Source organism: Propithecus coquereli, unplaced genomic scaffold (genome assembly GCF_000956105.1).
Source record: "Propithecus coquereli isolate 6110/MARCELLA unplaced genomic scaffold, Pcoq_1.0 Scaffold1, whole genome shotgun sequence".
In the NCBI taxonomy this organism is placed as follows: Eukaryota; Metazoa; Chordata; class Mammalia; order Primates; family Indriidae; genus Propithecus; species Propithecus coquereli.
The window spans coordinates 15,512,582-15,533,690 of NW_012133857.1; the positions used below are offsets into that span (position 1 = coordinate 15,512,582).

At 37.7% G+C, this 21,109-nt stretch overlaps 1 protein-coding gene across 1 annotated transcript in view; it reads right to left on the minus strand.

Annotated features, from left to right (window-relative positions):
* The window catches only part of SFMBT1 (Scm-like with four mbt domains 1), a 134,526-nt gene that overhangs the window by 58,883 nt on the left and 54,534 nt on the right, over nucleotides 1-21,109 (minus strand). Inside the window, exon 2 of the mRNA XM_012640198.1 lies at nucleotides 1,204-1,357. Coding sequence (XP_012495652.1) covers nucleotides 1,204-1,231 — 28 coding nt within the window. The 5' untranslated portion in view covers nucleotides 1,232-1,357. The remainder of the gene's footprint in view (nucleotides 1-1,203; nucleotides 1,358-21,109) is intronic.

The window sequence follows — 21,109 nt, forward strand, 5'->3', positions numbered from 1 at the left end:
CTATATTAATTAAAAATAAACCAATTAATAATGAGCCAAAGACATGAAGAGGTATTTCATCAAGGAGGATGTACAAATGCCAAGTAAGCATATGTAAAGATATTAAACATCACTAGCCATCAGGGAAATGCAAATTAAGGCCATGATGAGTTGTCACTACACCCCTATCAGAATGGCTTAAATAAAAATAATGACAATACCAAATGAGAGTGAGGATGTGGAGAAACTAGATCTTTCATACATTGTTGGTGAGAATGTAAAATGGTACAGCCACTCTGGAAAGTAACTTTCCAGTTTCTTTACTGAATATGAATATGATCTAGCACTCATGCTCCTGGGCACTTATCCCACAAAAATAAAATATTAGTACACAATTGGTCATAGCAGCTTACTTATAATATAATAGCCAAAAACAGGAGATGGAGATAACCAAAATGTACTACAACAGGTCAATGGTTAAGCAAACTGTAATATATCCACGGAATACCACTCAGCAATAAAAAGGAACAAACTATCAATATACGCAAGAACTTGGATGGATCTCAAGGGCATTATTTTGAGTGAAAAAACCCAGTATCAAAAAGTCATATACTGTGTGACTGTATTTATGTAAAATTCTTCAAATGACAAAACTACAGAGAGAGACAGAACAGACTAATTGTTTCCTGGGGTTAGGGAAGGTAACAAAAGAGAGACAGGTGTAGAAGCTCTTTGTAGTGATGGAATAGTTCTCTATTTTGACTGAGGTGGTGGTTACAGGAATCTACACATGTGATAAAATGGCAGAACTACACACACTTTATACCAATATCGATTTCCTGGATTTTCTACTGTATAATAATTATATGAGATGTAACTAATGGGAGAAACTTGGTGAAGGGAATATGGGACCTGTTAGTAAGTACCATCTTTGCAACTTTCTTTGAATCCATAATTATTTCAAAATAATTAGAAAGTAACTATCAAAATTTAAATGTTAAAGTCTGTTCATATCATTATTTATTTTTTTCAGCAAACATTATTATGAGCCCCTAGCACCAAGTTCTCTGCTAGGTGCAGGAGATGGCAATGAAAAACAACTCATGACTTCAAAGAGCTTCCAGTTCAGTGGTAGAAGGATAACTCAGATGATATATTAATAACACAGGCAAGTAATATCATTCTGTACTCTAGAGAATAAATTCTGCTCAGTAGGACCAATACCTGCATCAAGCTGCTGCTCCCCGTTCATATCCACAGCATATGGGCTATCTCCTCCCAGTACAAAGGAAAGGACTATGGTTCTGCTACGATCTGAAGATTACTTGCAGGTTTCAAGTATCTGTTCAATGGGCATCCAAGGATCCAAATGAAAGTGCTGAAAAATCAAAAAGAATACATCAACAGCCTGAAGTGCAAGAATGTTTACTCATAAAAGATGGCACTTGGCTGAGTCAAGAGATGTGATAAAACAAAAACAGACAGACTAGATGGGATACAAGGAAAAAACTGACATCATTTCTAATTTCTTTTTAAGAGATGGGGGTTTTAACTGTGTTGCCCAGGCTGGCCTCAACACTCCTGCCTCAGTCTCCTGAGTACAGGAGGGACTACAGGTGTACACACTACACCTGGTGCACACACTATATCTGACTTACCTTTACTAATTTTGAAAATTCTGTCCATGCATGTGTGTGTGTACCTGTGTGTGTGTAGAGTAAGTGCTATCAAGATCTTGATAAGGAACCTAAAAAAAATCACAATAAATTAACATATACGTGCATCATTACCCTTTAAACTTAAGATTACTATACTTACCATAATTCTTATCCACAAAAATTTCAATTCCTAATGGTTTCCTGGGAGAGAAGGGTCAGCTTTCAATGTTCCTCCTTACTCAATGACTATGGGTCAGGATACAGTATATTACTTTATTTAGTTTTCCATTTCATCTATCTAGAATATTATGCAGAACCAAATATATCAACTATATTAGTCAACGATTATATTAACTTTAAAAAAAAACCCTCCAAAATAAGCTCTGAACTCATTTATTCTTTATTGGGATACAAATCACATACCAAAATTTCTCATTTTAAGTGTACAAATTAGTAATTTTTAGTAAACTTACAGAGTTGTATAACCATCACCATAATTGAATTTTAGAATATTTCTATCACCCTCAAAAGAAACCTCATGCCCCCTCGCAGTTCCTCCCCATTCCATCCCTATGCCCAAGCAACCAGTAACCTGCTTTCTATCTTTAGAGAGTTTGTCTTTCCCGGACATTTCACATAAATGGAATCATACAATGTGGTCTTCTGTGTCTGGTTTATTTCACTTAGCATATTTTTAAGGTTCATCCATGTTGCAGCATGAATTAATCTTTTTTTTCTTCCTTTACATACCTATAAAACAATCTAAGGTATTATTTTAGTATGTGCCAAATAGATTAAAAGAATAAATGAAAGAGGGAAAGGAACTGCTATAGGAAGGCAGAGCATAAACTAACTGCAAGGGCAACAGAAAACTACAGAAGTGTGATTAGGTACTTAATAGCACAATTTTGGGGGTGATATTCTGCAACTCTATACCTCCCAAAAAGTTTTGGGTATGTATTAGAGTCCCTAGTAACTGAGTCTCATAAACAATTTTTTTTTGAAAATTTTTTTATTTCAGCATATTATGGGGGTACAAATGTTTAGGTTACGTATATTGTCCTTGTCCCCTCCTCCCCATAAACAATTTTAATCATTTAGAAAAGGCTAGCTTAAATTTTAATATATTCTTTGAAAAGGTATCAACTACCTAAAGTACAACAGCTTCAAATGGGAAATAGGGATACCTAGGTTCTAATTCCAGCTCTACTGATAACTATGCAGTATTATATATTACCATATTATATCAATTTTTACCTGTAAAATGAAGTAAGGTCTTCTTCAGATTGTAAAATTTTATTTCATAATGAGCATAGAGAATTTTTAATAATTGTCAAAATTACAGATGTCCCATTTGCAATAACTGTCAGTTTTCCCAAATCGTTATCATACAATATAAGCACTGAAACCCACACTTTCACAGATAGTAACAAATGAATAGAAACTTCAGGTAAGGTGACATGGCACATGCCTGTAATTCCACATTTTAGGAGGCCAAGGTGGGAGGATTACTTGAGGCCAGGAGTTCAAGACCAGCTGGGCAACATTGTGAGATCTTGTCTCTACAAAAAATTAAAAAATTAGCCAGGTATGGTGGCAGGTGCCTATATAGTCCTGGCTACTCCAGAGGCTGAGGCAGGAGGATCACTTCAGCCCACGCATTCAAGGTTACAGTGAGTGAGCTATGATTGTGCTACTGCATTCTAGTCTGGGTAAAAGAGCAAGACCCTGTTGAAAGAAAAGAAAAAAAAAAAAAAAGGAAAGAAGGAAAGAAAGAGAGGGCGAGAGGAAGAGAGGAAGAAAGAAAAGAAACTTGAGAGTGACATTTAAATGTGCTCTCTTCCCTCAGTTTACTTTGCTATCCCAAGCCCAAAACATTCAAACTGTACGATTCCACCTACTAATTCATTCACTCCCCATGTATTTATCAAACACCAGCTCATGACCATCCACTATTTTAGGGGATAGGGGTAAAGCAATCAAGAGAGGCATGAGTTCTGCTTTCATGAAGCTTATTTTCAACTGGGGAGAGACAAATTAAGACAACAATTTAAAATAATTATTTAAAGTGCTATGAAGGAAAAGTACTAGGTAGGTGCTATGACAACCTAAAGGCAGGTCTAACTAACCTAAACTGAGAGGTCACTGACAGTGTCCCTGAGAAAATGATATTCAAGCTGAAAGTAAAGGGGAAATAAGAGTAATGAAAACAGAGGATAAAAGAGAGAATATCCAGACATAGGAAATAGCATACACGAAGGCTCTGAGGTGGAAAGGAAGTGAAGGCCACTGTGGCTGGAGCATGTGAACCAATACTGGTACAGAACAGATTGGGTGGGAAGAGAAGGAATAACAGGAGCTAATAATTACTAAGGATTTTACTACATGTTGGGCACTATTCTAAGCACGGAAACATATTAACCCACTTAAGAGCCCAAACAACTCCACAAAGTGACCATGATCATCCTAAGGACACAGGCACAGAATAATTACCTGACTTGCCTGGGGGCCCACAGCTAATAAGTAACAGAACTAGGTTTTGAACCAAGCAAAATGTCTATATTCTATGTCCTCAAACACTGTATTACATTATCCTACCTTTCCATCGGAAGCAACTGTGTGGGACTTTTTAAGCACGAGAAGGAAATGATCAAATCTGTGTTTTCAAAGAGATCACTCTGGACCCAAACAAAGAAATCATAAAGGAGTGACAGCAAAGAAAACAGAAGAGTGTAAAACTTCTACATGGCAAAAGACAACATAAATTAAATGAGACAAATGAGATGGGTGAAAATATTTGTAACATATAAAAGATAACAGGTTAATTTCCATATACAAGTTCCTGTAATTCAATAAGGAAAAAAATTAAAATGGGCAAAATATGTAATTAACCACATTTAAAAAGTCAGAGCTTATACTCATAAAATGTGCTCAATCTTAATAGTAATAAAGAAAACAAATTTTTTTTTTTTTTTGGACACAGAGTCTTAGTCTGTTGCCCAGGTGACAGTAGAGCAGCGTCATCATAACTCACGTAGCAACCTCAAACTCTAGGGCTCAAGCAATCCTGCTGCCTTAGCCACCAGAGTCCCTGGGTCTACGGGTATGTGCCACCACGCTCAGCTAATTTTTTCTATTTTATTTTTTTGGAGACAGGGTCTCGCTGTTGCTCAGGCTGGTTTCAAGCTCCTAGCCTCAACTGATTATCCCGCCTCAGCTTCCCAAAGTGCTAGCATTATAGGCGTGAACTACCGCGCCCGGCCAAACATTTTTAATTACATACTTTTTTTTTTTTTTTAACCTTTCAGATTGGTAAAATTTTTGTAACGAAAAATATCCGGTGTTGACAAGGAAGGCAGAAGAATGACAGAACTTGGGAGTATAGACTGGTCCTGAATCCACACACATGTACAAGGCTACATACGCAAATAAAGGACAATATTATGTATATTAACTTTTTAAAATCCCATGTCCACTGTTTACTTGGCCATGTGCTTTTGAAAAATGAATTTGTGCCAACTGTATAATTTGTAAAAGAGAGATTAACAGTACTGTACCTACCTCACAGGACTGCTATGAGGATTAAGAAAAATAATCTATAAACAGCACTCAGCATAGAACTGGCTATGTAGTAAATGCTGAGTTAATGTTAACTGTTATGCAATGTTGACCGGTTCAAGTTCCTTTGGCACTTACTTTACTTACTTATCTACTTATTTATTTATGTATTTTACTTTATTTTTTAAGACACGATCTCACTCTGTTGCCTAGGCTAGAGTGCAGTGGCGTCATCAAAGCTCACTGCAACTTCAAACTCCTAGGCTCAAGCTATCCGCTTGCCTCAGCCTCTCCAATAGCTGGGACTACAGGCACATGCTACCACATCCAGCTAATTTTTCTGCTCTCTGTAGAGACAGGGTCTCATTATGTTGCTCAGGCTGGTCTTGACTTCCTGGCCTCAAGCAATCCTCCTACCTCAGCCTCCCAAAGTGCTGGCATTACAGGCATGAGCCACTGAGCCCAGCCCCTATGGCATTAATTTAGTGGATCATCTCTACACATGAAGTCTTGACACTCTAACATGGGTTTGATGGAACAAAGCCAATGCTAAACAAATATCTGTTGGTTCACTAGGCTTTAAAGATGTCATCTACTGTTTATGTTCATAAACTTTTGCAAAATGCTAGAGTATTTTGTACAGAGAGTCACATGATGTAAATATATAATAATAAAAGTAACAAATGAACCTTCAAAGCCAAAAGACATGATGTGGCAGAAATACAAGTCTTATGTAGTGAAAAACTAAGGCTGTGACATTTTTTAAATCTTACATCATCACTTAGATTTTAGCCAATGAGCAAATGAGTTCATCATCTTAATAGGATCATGAGAAATAAGCTAAAGTCTTGCTGTGGAACATCAGTTAGCGCTCTCTCTCTTTATTGCTAGCCTGCTCTCTTTTTATGTGAAGAAAAAAACAATAAAATATCCGAGGGCTTAGTATATCAAAATATAATTCACTTTTCACTTATTTATTTCCTGTTCATATTAAATTGTTTTACTATCTTCATTCATTTTATCATTGATTTTGGTATTATCATTCCCCTTGTAGTGACCAGAACACGTTAAGAGTTATTTATTTAAACAAGTTCTCATGAACTAAGTGATCTGGACCTTGCTCATCTTATATAATATTTTAGTAAATTAAATAGGTGCCTAGATGTTTGTAGGGGGTTCTAATAAAACTTACTGAAGCCAGAAGAAATTTTAAACACTTCTAAGAAATATAAATAAAAATTTAAAAGCAAAGCTAATTGGACAAAACAAGCTTTGAAGTAAAATACGAAAAACTAAAACTAAACCTAGGCAGAAAACAAACCAAACTGAATTTGCAATTTCATTTTTAGTAACACATAAATGTAAATAAAACCACCATGGAATTTTAACTGATCTTTAAAAAGATCTAAAAGTCATCTGAGCAACAAATAGTTACACAAAATTTTACCCTTCTATCCTATTTTATTTATTTATTTATTTATTTTATCTATTTTGAGACAGAGTCTTACTCTGTTGCCTGGGCTAGAGTGCTGTGACATCAGCCTAGCTCACAGCAATCTCAAACTCTTGGGCTCCAGCAATCTTACTGCCTCAGCCTCCCGAGTAGCTGGGACTACAGGCATGTGCCACCATACCCGGCTAGTTTTTTCTATATATTTTTAGTTGTCCAGCTAATTTCTTTCTATTTGTAGTAGAGATGGGGTCTCGCTCTTGCTCAGGCTGGTCTCAAGCTCCTGAGCTCAAACGATCCGCCCACCTCAGCCTCCCAGAGTGCTAGGGTTACAGGCGTGAGCCACCGCACCTGACCTCTATTCTGTTTTAGATCACACATGTGGTCCACACTCTAAGCCTAGTAGTACTAACCCAGCTTCATGTTAATGCACTTTGTTTTCAAAGCTAAGATCAACACTGAGTAAGAGTTTGACATGGGGAAGTTATAATAACGCAAGAGAGATTTCTGTGGGAAGGATCCTCGCCAAATGAATTAGCATGTCTGACATACATAACTTTTAAAGGGAAGGACAGGAACTCAGTGTGGCTCTAAAGACTGCTCATATGTATGGTGGTTGGAAGAAAATGCTTTAATTCAATAAATATTTACCAGACAGTTAACAGAAAAATTCCTACTGAAATGTTTGCCTTTATACACCTATCCCTCAACTCAATAGCTGTTAAGTCCAGCAATAAGTTCAAGTATGCTGTTCAATATGGTAACTGCAAAAATTCAGCAAATCAGATGCTCCATTTTCAGATTTGCAAAGTTAACCCTGCCCTTTACAGTAAAAATTAGTGATAGAGTCACCCTACACATCCCTATATTTTCTGTTCCGCAACAGGTGCAGGTTTCTGTGGGCCTTTCACTCTTCACAATAGTCAATCCTCACTACATATCCTACTGACTACCTAAACTAAACACTGCGCTTCCATCTGTCAAATGACAGTGTAACTTGATTATTAGGGGTAGAAATCTTCTATTATTTCATTAGGTTGTTTGCTGCTATTGTTCTTATTGTTTTTAACCCATCGCTACATGTCTGACTAGGGAAATTTTTAAAAATTCAGTCTGATAAAGTCAAGTTTTGGTGCAATGCTCACAGACATAGACAAATCTTAGCCATTCATAGCATTTCAATTAAGTCTAACCCTAACTTAAGTTTTTCATGATTATGTAAACTCAACAAAGGGCATATCTGTCTAAGTTGAACAAACTGGTACTAATAAAATTTATAAAACTACTACAAGTTTTAAACAAAACCTGGAACTCGAGAATAACCTAAATTAGAAGGAAAAACACCAAATCATGAAGCCAATATTTTTAAAAGATTATTTTGGACCAACAATGAGAAATTGTTAAGTAAAATATAGGACAAACATACAATGTACCATATATGGCCATTAAAACTGGGGGACAGACATGCTTGTAGCTCTGACTCGGGCAGGACAAAGGCAATATATGTAACCTAAATATTTGTACCCCCATAATATTCTGAATTAAAAATAAATAAACCATCAAAAAGTGCACAAAAGACAAAAAAAAACAAAAATTGTGTTAGAGGCCCAGCACAGTGGCTCACATGCCTGTAATCCTAGCACTTTGGGAGGCCAAGGTGGGAGGACTGCTTGAGGTCAGGAGTTTGAGATCAGCCTGAGCAAGAGTGAGATCCCATCTTTACCAAAAATAGAAAAAATTAGCCAGGTGTGGTGGCTCTAGGAGACCAAGGCAGGAGGATCCGTGGAGGTCAGGAGTTCAAGACCAGTCTGAGCAACAGCGAGACCCCGTCTACTAAAAATAGAAAAAATTAGCCAGGGGTAGCGGTACACCTATAGTCAGCTACTTGGAAGGCTGAGGCAGGAAGACAGCTTGAGCCCAGGAGTTTGAGGTTGCAGTGAGCTACGACGACACCACTGCACTCTAACCTGGGGCGACAGAGTGAGACTCTGTCTCAAAAAAACAAAAAGAGAAAAACATGAAAAACAAGACAGAAAATAAATTAAAGGAAAATATAAGTGAAAAGGATATAACCTTGGGATAGCATAGACTTCCTTAAACAAGGAAGCCATAAAGTGGATACATTTGACTAAATAAACATTTAAAACTTCCAATTGGCAGGCCAGCATGGTGGCTCACACGAGAGGATCACAGGTCAGACGTTCAAGACCAGCTCTGAGCAAGAGGAAGACCCAGTCTACCAAAAATAGAAAAAATTAGCCAGGGGTGGTGGTGCACCTATAGTCCCTTTTAAAGAGAAATTTTAACTTGCATTCTCTACAACCCACCAATTCCACTTCCAATATCTATTTTAGAAAAATATCCAGAGAAAATAAGGAAATAAGGAGCAAAATGTTAGCAATATCTGTTCTAGGAAAAAACTGGAAACCTCAATATCAATCAATAAATTATGGCACATTCATAAGAAGAGAGTTAAAAAGAATAAGTTTAATGACAGTTTAATGACTATAGAGTTTACATTGAGATGATGAAAGGTTTGGGTATAGACAGTAGACAGTAGATTTATACCCACATACACCCACACACACTCATATATATAAAACACACCTACCTATATGAAACACAAAACAATTAAAATTAGAAACAAAATTACATGTCTATAGGTACACACACACACACATATATATATATATATACACTGATACCTTTAACATGATGTGGAAGAATATAACCAAATCACTAACAGTGGTTATCCTCTAGGAAAGTGAGATCAGGGGCAGGAGACAAAGGAATTTTTACTTCATCTATATTGGGGAAATTTTTTATGATGAGAACATACTTGTATGTTTACTTCTATGATTTAAAATTTCATTTTAAGAAAAACATAATGCATTTATTGGCATGGAAAGTTATTTATTCATTCACTGACTACTTACTGGAAACCTACTATGTGTTAGGCCTAATTGAAATATTAGAGATATATCAGTGAGGAAAACAGGCCAAAATCTCTGCCCTCATGAGACTTATATTTCAGTGTGAGAAAGAAAGTATAAGCCTGTAATCCTGGCACTCTGGGAGGCCGAGGAAGGAGGATCGTTTGAGGTCAGGAGTTCGAGACCAGCCTGAGCAAGAGTGAGACCACAACTCTACTAAAAATAAAAAAAAAATTAGCTGGGCCACTAAAAATAGAAACGAAAAATTAGCTGGGTGTGGTGGCACACGCCTGTAGTCCCAGCTACTCAGGAGGCTGAGGCAGGAGAATCACTTGAGCCGAGGAGTTTGAGGTTGCTGTGAGCTAGGCTGATGCCAGGGCACTCTAGCCCGGGCAACAGAGTGAGATTCTGTCTTAGGAAAAAAAAAAAGAAAGTATAGTGCTTTTTCTAAATATGGTGATAGAGCTGGGTAGGGTGATGGGGTAGGTGGAAAGTTAAATAGGGTATGGATAGGCGAGGCTTCACGGAGAAGGCAACGTATGGACAAAGATTTGAAGGAGCTATGGATGGAAAAAGCACGCTAGGCAGAGGGAAAAGCCAGCACAAAGGCCCTAAAGTGAGAGCATGTGAGTTGTGTTCTAGGAACAGCAAGGAGGCCAGGGTAGTCAGCACCGAGTAAGCAAGCAAGAGCAAGAAGGAGGAGAAGAGGCAAGAGAGAGGTCAACCTCACACTGCCTGCCCTATTTCCAGTCCCCTTTGTGAGTGCCCACCTACAGCCCTTAAAGAACTATAATTATCAGGTGACTCTACTCTGATGATGATAAAAACATAGGAGCAATGTTGGTGGGAATGTAGAATGGTGCAGCCACTTTAGAAAACAGTTTGACAATTCCTCAAAATGTTAAATACAGAGTTCCCATACGACCCAGTAATCCTACTCCTCAATATATACACCCAAGATATATGAAGACATATGAAAACATATGTCCAAACAAAAACTTGTTCACAAATGTTTATAACAGCATTATTCACAACAGCCAAAAGGTAGAAACAACTCAAATGCCCATTAAATAATTAATAGCTAAATAAAATGTGATGTATCTAATACAATGGAGTATTATTCGGCCATAAAAAGAAAGGGGCTGACCATCCTCTGGCCTCAGCCTCCTGAGTAGCTGGGACTATAGATGCGCATCACCATGCCTGGCTAATTTTTCTATTTTTTATAGAGATGAGGTCCCATGATAATGCCCAGGCTGGCCTCAAACTCCTGGCCTCAAGCGATCCTCTGGCCTCAGCCACCCAAAGTGCTAGGATTACAGGTGTGAGCCACCACACCCAGCCAACTATGCTTTTAAATAACATTATTTTCATTTCAAATATAGAAACCAATGACAAAAAAAGAGACAGAATATTTGAGTTACCATTAGGATAAGCAACAGAAGGAAAAAGGAAATACTTTGGCTGTTACTGGTTTGTATTAGTTAAAGTAATGCTATGCTTTAACAGAAAAATTTTAGTTGCTTAATCCAACAGGTATTTATTTCTCACTCAGATAAAGTCCCAACGAGTATTCCTAATCAGCAGACAACTCTCCATTGTGCAGTAATTCATGAAACCAAGAGTCTTTCATCACATAGCTCTGCCACCTTCAACAAAAGGCTTCTCAAATTGTCCAATGTAGGAGGGGATCACTCATGGGAGGTTTTCATGGGCCAGGCCTGAAAGTGGCACATCCCTTTCATCTATGTTCCATGAAAGAAAATTCAGCTGCATGACCCTACCTAACTACAAGGGAGGATGTGAACTATAATGTGGTTCTTCCCACCATTAGTAACAAAGTATTTAAATTAGTACTACCATTCTCTAGAATTTATCTTACAAGCTAACAATAGTTATTTTATTTTTAAAAGGCTCTATGAATCAATAGCAGTAATACTATGAACTTCCATGGAATTCTTTTTCAATCAATAGATACTTACTGAGCACATATGATCTGCTGTACCCTATCCTAGGTGAACAAATTATTTTAAAGTCTGCCCTCATGGCTCTCATAATCTAGTGTGGGTAGACAGACAATAAATAAATATATACAGTTGAGCCTTGAACAACATGGATTTGAACTGCACAGGTCTACTTATATGCAAATTTTTTCAACAAATATTTTGGAAAAATTTTTGGAGATTTGCAACAATTTGAAAAAACTTGCAGACAAACTGCATAGCCTAGAAATATTGAAAAACTTAAGAAAAAATTAGGTATGTCATGAATGCATAAAATATATGTAGATACTAGGCTATTTCATCATTTATTACCATAAAACATACACAAATCCATTATGAAAGGTTAAAATTTATCAAAACTTAAACACACACAGACTGTACAAGGTGCCCTTCTCAGTCAAGAGAAATGTAAACAAATATAAAGAGGCAGTATTAGCTGCATAAAATTAACTGCGGTACATTCTGTACTACTATAATAATTTCACAGCCACCTCCTGTTGCAGTGAGCTCGAGTGTGGTGAGTGTCCATTAAAACCCCATGTGAGGCTAATTATCTCCAAGTGAACAGTTCATCTCTCCAGCAAACTGCATATCACAGTAAAAAGCGATCTCGAGCAGTTCTCACGTATTTTTCATCATGTTTAGTATAATACCGTAAAGCTTGAATACCACCATGGGACCCATACAGAGTGCCACCAGTGATGCTGGAAGTGCTCCCAATAAGCAGAGAAAAGTCATCACATTACAAGAAAAAGCTGAACTGCTTGATATGTATGGTAGATTGAGATCTGCAGCAGCAGTTGCCCGTAATTTCAAGATAAACGAATCCAGCGTAAGAACCATCATAAAAATTCGTGAAGCCATTGCTGCAGCCACACCAGCAGGTGCAAAAACCTTGCACCTTTTGCAAAATACCCTTTATCTCATAATGAAAATGCAGATTTTATGTGGGTGCACGATTGCTGTAAGAAACGCATACTTACAGACTCTAATATGATTCAAGAAAAAGCAAAGTCATTACATGACAACTTAAAGCAAAAGGAAGGTGAAGGATCTAAAGCTGTAGAATTTAATGCCAGCAAAGGATGGTCTGATAATTTTAGCAAGAGGTTTGGCTTTAAAAATGTCAAGATAACAGGAGAAGCAGCTTCTGCCAACCAAGAGGCAATATATGAGTTCTCAGACGCCATTAAGAAAATCATTGAGGAGAAAGGGTATCTGCTTGAACAGGTTTTTTAATGCAGGCAAAAGTGCCCTATTCTAGAAAAAAACGTCACAAAGGACATTTACTAGTAAGGAAGAGAAGTGAGCACCAAGATTTAAGGCAGGAAAAGACAGGCTAAGTCCACTGTTTGTACAAATGCTGCTGGGTTTATGACCAGGACTGCCCTTATCTATTAATATAAAGCTAACTCCAAGCCTTGAAGGCAAAAGCTACCAGTCTTTCGCTTGTACAAGAAGGCCTGGACAATGAGAACCCTTTTTCTGGATTGGATCCATCAATGCTTTGTCCCTCAAGTCAGGAAGCACCTTGCCAGTAAGGGACTGCCTTTTAAAGTTCTTTTCATATTGGACAATGCCCCTGGCCACCCAGAATCCCATGAGTTCAACACCAAAGGTGTCAAAGTGGTCTACTTGTCCCCAAACACAACATTTCTTAATTTAATCTCTAGATCAGGAGGTCATAAGGACCTTTAAAGCTCATTACACATGGTACTCTATGGAAAAGATTGTCAATGCTATGGAAAAGAACCCTAATAGAGAGAACATCATGAAAGTGTGGAAAGAATTACACCATCGAAGATACCACTGTTGTTATTTTTAAAAGCCATGAAAATCATCAAGCCCGAAACAATAAATTATTGCTGGAGAAAACTGGGTCCACGTGTTGTGCATGACTTCACAGGATTTACAACAGAATCAATCAAGAAAATCATGACATGGTGGATATGGAAAAAAAAAAAAAAAGGGTGGGGAGAGTAAAGGGTTTCAGGATAAGGATCTTGGAGAAATTCAAGAGCTAATAGACACCACACGACAAGAATTAACAGAAGACAACTTGATGGAGATGAGTGCTTCCAAACCAGTGCCAGACAACAAGAAAGAAGATGTAGAAGAATCAGAAAACAAACTGACATTATACAGTCTGGCAGAAGGGTTCCAATTATTCAAGACTGCTTTTGACTTCTTTCACAACATGGAACGTTCTATGACACAGGCACTGAAACTAAAGCAAACTAAAGCAAACAGTGAAAGGATTGGTCCCACATAGAAACATTTTTAGAGAAATAAAAAACCAAATATGCAAACAAAAATTACAATGTATTTCCATGAAGTTACACCAAGCTTACCTGCCTCTCCTGCTTCCCCTTCCACCTCCTCCACCTCTTCTACTTCTGCCACCTCCAACACAGCAAGACCAAACCCTTTTCTTCCTCCTCCCTCCCTGAGCCTACTCAACACAAAGACGACAAGGATGAAGGCCTTTATGATGATCCACTTCCACTTAATGAATAATAAATATATTTTCTTGTCCTCATGGTTTTCTTAATAGTATTTTCTTTTCTCTAGCTTACTTTATTGTGAGAATGCAGTATATAACAGGGCTGAGAGAGGTGGCTCACGCCTGTAATCCCAGCACTTTCAGAGGCTGAGGCAAGAGGATCACTTGAGGCCAGGAGTTTGAGACTAGCCTGGGCAACATAGCAAGACCCCATCTCTTAAAAAAAAATTTTTTTTTAATTTCCCGGCTGTAGTGGCGAGCACCTATAGTCCTAGCTACTCAGGAGGCTGAGGACGGAGGACCGTTTGAGTCCAGGAGTTCAAGGCTGCAATGAACTATGATTGTGCCACCGCACTTCGGCCTAAGCAACAGAGTGAGACTCTGTATCCAAACAAAAAAAGTCTGTGTGTCTCTGTGTGTGTGTATATAAAACATAAAATATGTGTTAATCAACTGTTTATGTTATTGGTAAGGCTTCTGGTCAACAGTAGGCTATTATTAGTAGTTGAGTTTTGGGGGTGTCAAAAGTCAACTATGTGGGGGATCAGTGCTTCTAACTCTTGCTTCGTTCAAGTGTCAACTGTAGTATGTTGAATGAAAACAAATGTTAGGGGGAAAACTGAACAAGGAAGGAAGACAGGGAGTACTACTTTCAACGGGGTAATCAGTTCTTAGTGATGAGGTAACATGAGCCAACATGGGAGACAAATGAGCAAGTGAATGATATGGAAGAACCTGCGGAAGAACATTCAAGAAAGAAAGAACAGAAAGTGCAAAGACCCTAAGTGGGAGCTTATGTGGCATGTTCCAGGCTATTGTGGTTGGAGCAAAATGATCAAGGCAGAGATGCTAGGAGATGAACTCAGGAAAGTACCAGGGAGCCGTATTATATATGAAATTGTAGGCTGCTGTGAATATTTTGGCTTTTAGGAAGCCATTGAAGGATTTTGAGCAGATGAGGGACATAATTTGATCTATCTTTTAAAAGGATCACACTGAAGCTATGTTGAGAATAGACTATCAGTGAAGAAGAGCAGAAACAGGAAGACCAATTAAAAAGACCTTGGAATAATCCAGGCGAAAGGTGTTGGTGGCTAGGCCCAGGATGGGAGCAGTTAAAATGCTGAGAGGGGTGGAAGAGGGATGTGGCATGTGGGAGAAAGAGCAGTGTCTGGGCTGACTGGGAGTTTCTGGCCTAAGTAACTGGAAGGATGGAATTACCATTTATGAAAAAAGACAAGTCTGAAGGAGGAGAACTTTGAGGAAGAAAAATCATGAGCTTCAAATGCAAAATAGGGCAATATGATTACTTTCCTCACTACTAAAGTTTGCTCTTTGAGTTTTCAGGAAAATGTTTTTCAATTAACAGAAGCATAATTATTACACCCTTTATCTGTGTATTGTTTCCCATTTATAAGCTATTTTCATATGCTATGCTTCATCTGAGCATAATAAAAACTCAAGACAGCTAGAATGGGGTCAATCCTGTTTTTACATCCTGGGAACCTTTCCTGTCAGTTTCAATCCCACCTTCATTTCACCTTCTCTGTGTTCACTAATCAACCTTGAAGGCATTTCCCCATACCAATTCAGTAATTTATGCTGTCTTATTTTTTAAAACCCCAATTTCAACACTCAGAAATTTTCCAGTAAAAGCACTTCAATATCAACGTTTAAGCTTTAACACAGCTTTTTCAAAAGTTCCAAGCATAAATAATTTTTAAAAACTGATTTATACCATAATAAGGCTGGAAATCTCATGGTGACCAATTTATAAAGCCCTGGTCCACAGCTGCTAAGTATGACCACTTCATAGCCCTGTTTCTTCAGCAGTTACTAATCAGCACCAAGATATTAAGTACCTACTCAATGCCAGATACCAAGATTACCTAAATTATGGTTTTGAAATTATCCTTCACTGTCCCACAATACGACAGAAGCATTTGAAAATTATTTCTTTATCCTCATATTATCTTGTAAGCTGAAAGAATGGTACATCTCAGAGTTCAAATATGATCAGATTTTTCATTGATTAAAGGCTTTAGTTACAGGAGCCAGTAACATGAGCACATGTCAAAACAGTCAATTATGGCTTTGTTCTGATTAAATGAGGAAGTATTTGATTCACCAACATAAACACTGCCAAAATGTACTAATTTCAATAGTATTATAAAAGGATTACAGGACAAGACTATGCTGAGTTATGAAAAGCCTTGAAACTATTCTGTAATTTCATGGTTGCTATCTCTCAGCTCTTTCGTGTCAAGTCACAGATCAGAAACTTCATTCCAACCTAACAAATGCTTGTTAACCACTCATCAAGAAAAAAGGAAAGAATATTTGAGTACCTAGTACATATGTGCCTGGCATTTTTCATGTGTTATATACCAAATAATTAAGCACACAGAATACTGCCCAACACATGGTAAGCTTAATGTAAGTGTTCACTATATTTAATAGCTTATTTAATCCAATTCTGCTTAATCCATATAATGATAACCCCCACTTTACAGATGAGGAAAAGTTAAAGAACCTGTCAGTTCATATACAGTCGTGCATTGCTTAACGCCGAGGATACGTGCTGAGAAATGCACTGTTAGGCAATTTCATCACTGTGTGAACATCAGAGGGTACTTACACATCCTAGATGGTACAACTTACTACACACCTTAGCTGTATGGTACAGCCTATTACTCATAGATTATGAAACTGTAGGCAACAGTAACAAATGGTAAGTATTCGTGTATTTAAACATACAAAAGGTACAGTAAAAATATGACATAAAAGATAAAAAATGGTACACTTGTACAGCGTAATCACCATGAATGGAGCTTGCAGGACTGGAAGTTGCTCTGAGTGAGTCAGTGAGTGGTGAGGGAATGTGAAAGTCTAGGACATTACTGTACACTACTGTAGACCTTATAAACACTGTACACTTAGGCCACACTAAATTTATTTTAAAAATACTTTTCTTCAATAATGAATTAGCCTTAGCTTACTGTAACTTTTTTACTTTATAAACTTTGTATTTTAACTTTTTGACTCTTTTTAAATAACACTTAGCTTAAAATGCACTGTACAGCTGTATAAAAATATTTTCTTTCTTTTTAAACTTTTTTGTTAAAAACTGAAACATAAATACGCACATTATCCTAGGCCCCTAGGCCTCCACAGGGTCAGTATCATCAATATCATGTCTTCCACCTCCAAATCTTGCCTACTGGAAAGTATTCAGGGGCAATAACACGCATGGAGCTGTCATCTCCTACAACAAAGCTTTCTGGAATACCTCCTGAAAGACCTGCCTGAGGCTGTTTTACAGTGAACTTTTTTTTTTGTAAGTAGAAGGAGTACACTCTAAAACAATGAGAAAAAGTATAGTATAGTAAATATGTCAACGAGTAACGTATTCATTTATTATTATTAGCAACAATTGTGTACTGTACATAACTGAATATGCTATACTTTTAAGTGACTGGCAGCGCAGCAGGTTTGTTTATACCAGCATCACCATAAACATGTGAGTAATGTATTGTGCTATGATGTTAGGACGGCTCCAACATCACTAGGAATAAGAATTTTTCAGCTCCATTTATAATCTTATGGGACCACCATCATATATGCAGTCCAACGTTGACCAAAACAACGTTATGCGGTGCATGACTATAGTTAGGGAACAGCAATGGCAGCATGTGAACCCTGGGCTCATTTCAGAGCCTGAGTTCCTTTAGCCTTTCTAGGCTTTTCTTGGAGCTCAGGAATACAAGGATGATCACGAGGTATTTCTTGTACTATTAATATAATATAAAATGATGGCCCTAGATGATTTACACTCTAGTTGTTTTATCTATCTATCTATCTATCTATCTTCAAAGTTCCATTACTGTTCTACTAGAATGATGAGCAATTGGGAGTCTGGAGGCACTAGGTGTTGCCATCTATAGACTTCTTCTAAAATGTTATTCTAGTAGGTTCTTAAACTAGATTAATTCATATTAAAGGATAAAAGCCTAACTAAAATGAAAACTCCTGAATTAATAAATACTTGTAAAAAGAAACTTAGTGTTCTTATTCTTTAAATGAAATAATTTTTTTATTTTTCAGCAGCTTCTGTATCATTTATTTTTTCCATTTATTGGCATTTATTGAGCATGCCTTACATGCAATTTTTAATATTATAAAAAGAAATTTAAACTGAATTAGATAGAGATGCTTGTTTCCTTAGTTTCTCATATGAGAAAATGAGGGAGTAATTAAATGAAATAATTTGTAATGAAGTGTTTCCAAAGAAGACCATTTATGAGATTTTTGCTTAAAGTATTAACATTAAGGTTTGCTCTCAAATAGGTTAAAATTCCCACCTTACTAGTATTTATACTTAGAAACTACTTTCTTCACAGCAATGTACAAAGTTAAGCCCAGTCCAGACTCAATTCTCTTCAATTCTGTAATGATCATTACTAGTAGCCTAATCAGTCATTCCTTCCACACCTCTTCCTCTTTGCCACCAAACCCTACATTGGTTCAGGGTGGCAAAGTTCTACCTAACGGATCACGCTCAACCAATCTCACTCCTGTTTGTCAGATAATTATGTTCTGAGCCTTCCTTGGGGCCATGTGACCCAGCCCTGGCTAAAAAGCACTAAGATAAAGTTTACTGGGGAGCTTCTGGGAAATGTATGTCCATTCCTAATAAGAGAGGCAAGATAGTATCAAAATGTCTTGAGTCTTTTTTTTTTTCTTTTTGAGTCAGTGTCTCACTCTATTACCCCAGCTAGAGTGCAGTGGCATCATCAGAGCTCACAGCAACCTCTAACTCCTGGGCTCAAGCGATCCTCTTGCCTCAGCCTCCTGAGTAGCTGGGACTACAGGCGTGCGCCACCATCTCTGGCTAATTTTTCTATATTTAGTAGAGATGGTCTGGCTCTCGCTCAGGCTGGTCTCCAACTCAAGCAATCTTCCCTTCTCGGCCTCCCACAGTGCTAGGATTGATTACAGGCATGAGCCACCTCACCCAGCCTCTTGAGTCTTTCCAATATCAACAGTGTTTATCTTTTTTTTTTTTTTTTAATTTTTATTTCAGCATGTTATGAGTTTATCTTGACAGTGGTAATTCTCACAACTCAGGTCAGCAAACATATCACATCAAAATGTGTACTGCCTATACATTCTACTTCTTGCAGGGTCCTTGCAGTACTAGATGTGGGTATACATATTAGAATGTGAACTCCATAAGCATATTCATTGCTTCATTTGACTAATATATACTGAATTCCTATTACGTGCCAGGTCCTGAGCTGGGCACTGTGGTAGAGTAATGAACAAATAAACCAAAATTCCTGCTCCTAAAATATAGCTGGTACTCAATAAATACTTGTTTAATTAATGAATTATAGGGCCGGGCGCAGTGGCTCACGCCTGTAATCCTAGCTCTCTGGGAGGCCGAGGCGGGCAGATTGTTTGAGCTCAGGAGTTCGAAACCAGCCTGAGCAAGAGCGAGACCCCGTCTCTACTAAAAATAGAAAGAAATTAATCAGACAACTAAAAATATATAGAAAAAATTAGCCGGGCATGGTGGTGCATGCCTGTAGTCCCAGCTACTCAGGAGGCTGAGGCAGGAGGATCGCTTGAGCCCAGGAGTTTGAGGTTGCTGTGAGCTAGGATGACGCCACGGCACTCTAGCCCGGGCAACACAGTGAGACTCTGTCTCAAAAAAAAAAATTAATGAATTATAAATTCAAATGATTACTGAACTAAAACTTTGGTAGCTAACCATTTATTAGTTGTAGAATAGCTGCATTTAAACTAATATTCAGATAATTTTATATATTGTACCTCCTAGATCAAAGAGTTTTTGCTATATATCTAAATATATGTATTTTTTGACACCAGAGAATATTTAATGTAGAAAGTATTGGCAGGCAATCGTACTTATTACAAGCAAATTGAATAATTTCCGATTTTTCAACCAAAAAAAAATACCCACATTGAAAGGGAAAGTGCTCCTTTAGTATTAATTTTGCTAAGGAATATGTCTAAAGAGTACACTAAATACAGAGAAGTAGTCAATGAAGATTTAAATCAAAATTCAAAATGTGATATCTGGCAAAAAAAAAAAAGGAAACTATTGTGAAGGGTAAAAAGGGAAAGTAGAGTTGGGAAATGAAATAATGAACATTTTGAAATATTCATGGGTTATCCTTCTTCTATTCTCCCTCCAATTACTATGATCAAGAATAGATCATATGGCCGGGCACGGTGGCTCACGCCTGTAATCCTAGCACTCTGGGAGGCCGAGGCGGGCGGATTGTTTGAGCTCAAGAGTTCGAAACCAGCCTGAGCAAGAGCGAGACCCCGTCTCTACTAAAAATAGAAAGAAATTAATCAGACAACTAAAAATATATAGAAAAAATTAGCCGGGCATGGTGGTGCATGCCTGTAGTCCCAGCTACTCAGGAGGCTGAGGCAGGAGGATCGCTTGAGCCCAGGAGTTTGAGGTTGCTGTGAGCTAGGATGACGCCACGGCACTCTAGCCCGGGCAACACAGTGAGACTCTGTCTCAAAAAAAAAAAAAAAAAAAAGAATAGTTCGTATGACTAATTTTGATATCTGGTATGATGGCCTAAAACTCTCAGGCACTTAATTTAATTTACATAAGCAACAAGGGAGTGTAGCAATACAGCAGTTTAATACTTAAAAGGGATAATAGAGACACTAATCAGGGATACTAACATAATTTAGACCTCAGCTACTGACGAATAAAACAGAAACCTAAAATAAGGGCCTCCAAATGTTTTTGAAGCTCTTAGTTAGCTCAAGGTCAAGGAACTGACCACAAACCAAAAAGACCCAAAAGTTCTAAGCAGGCCTATAAAATTACTTGTCTTTACCTCACGAATAGCTACCTATGTGCTTATCTCAGTATATGCAGCCCCCCCCCCCAAAAAAAAAGACTACTGGGAGGGAAGAAGAGGAAGAGGGAAGATTTGAAAATTCCCTAATAACCACAATTAAAAAGAAACCAG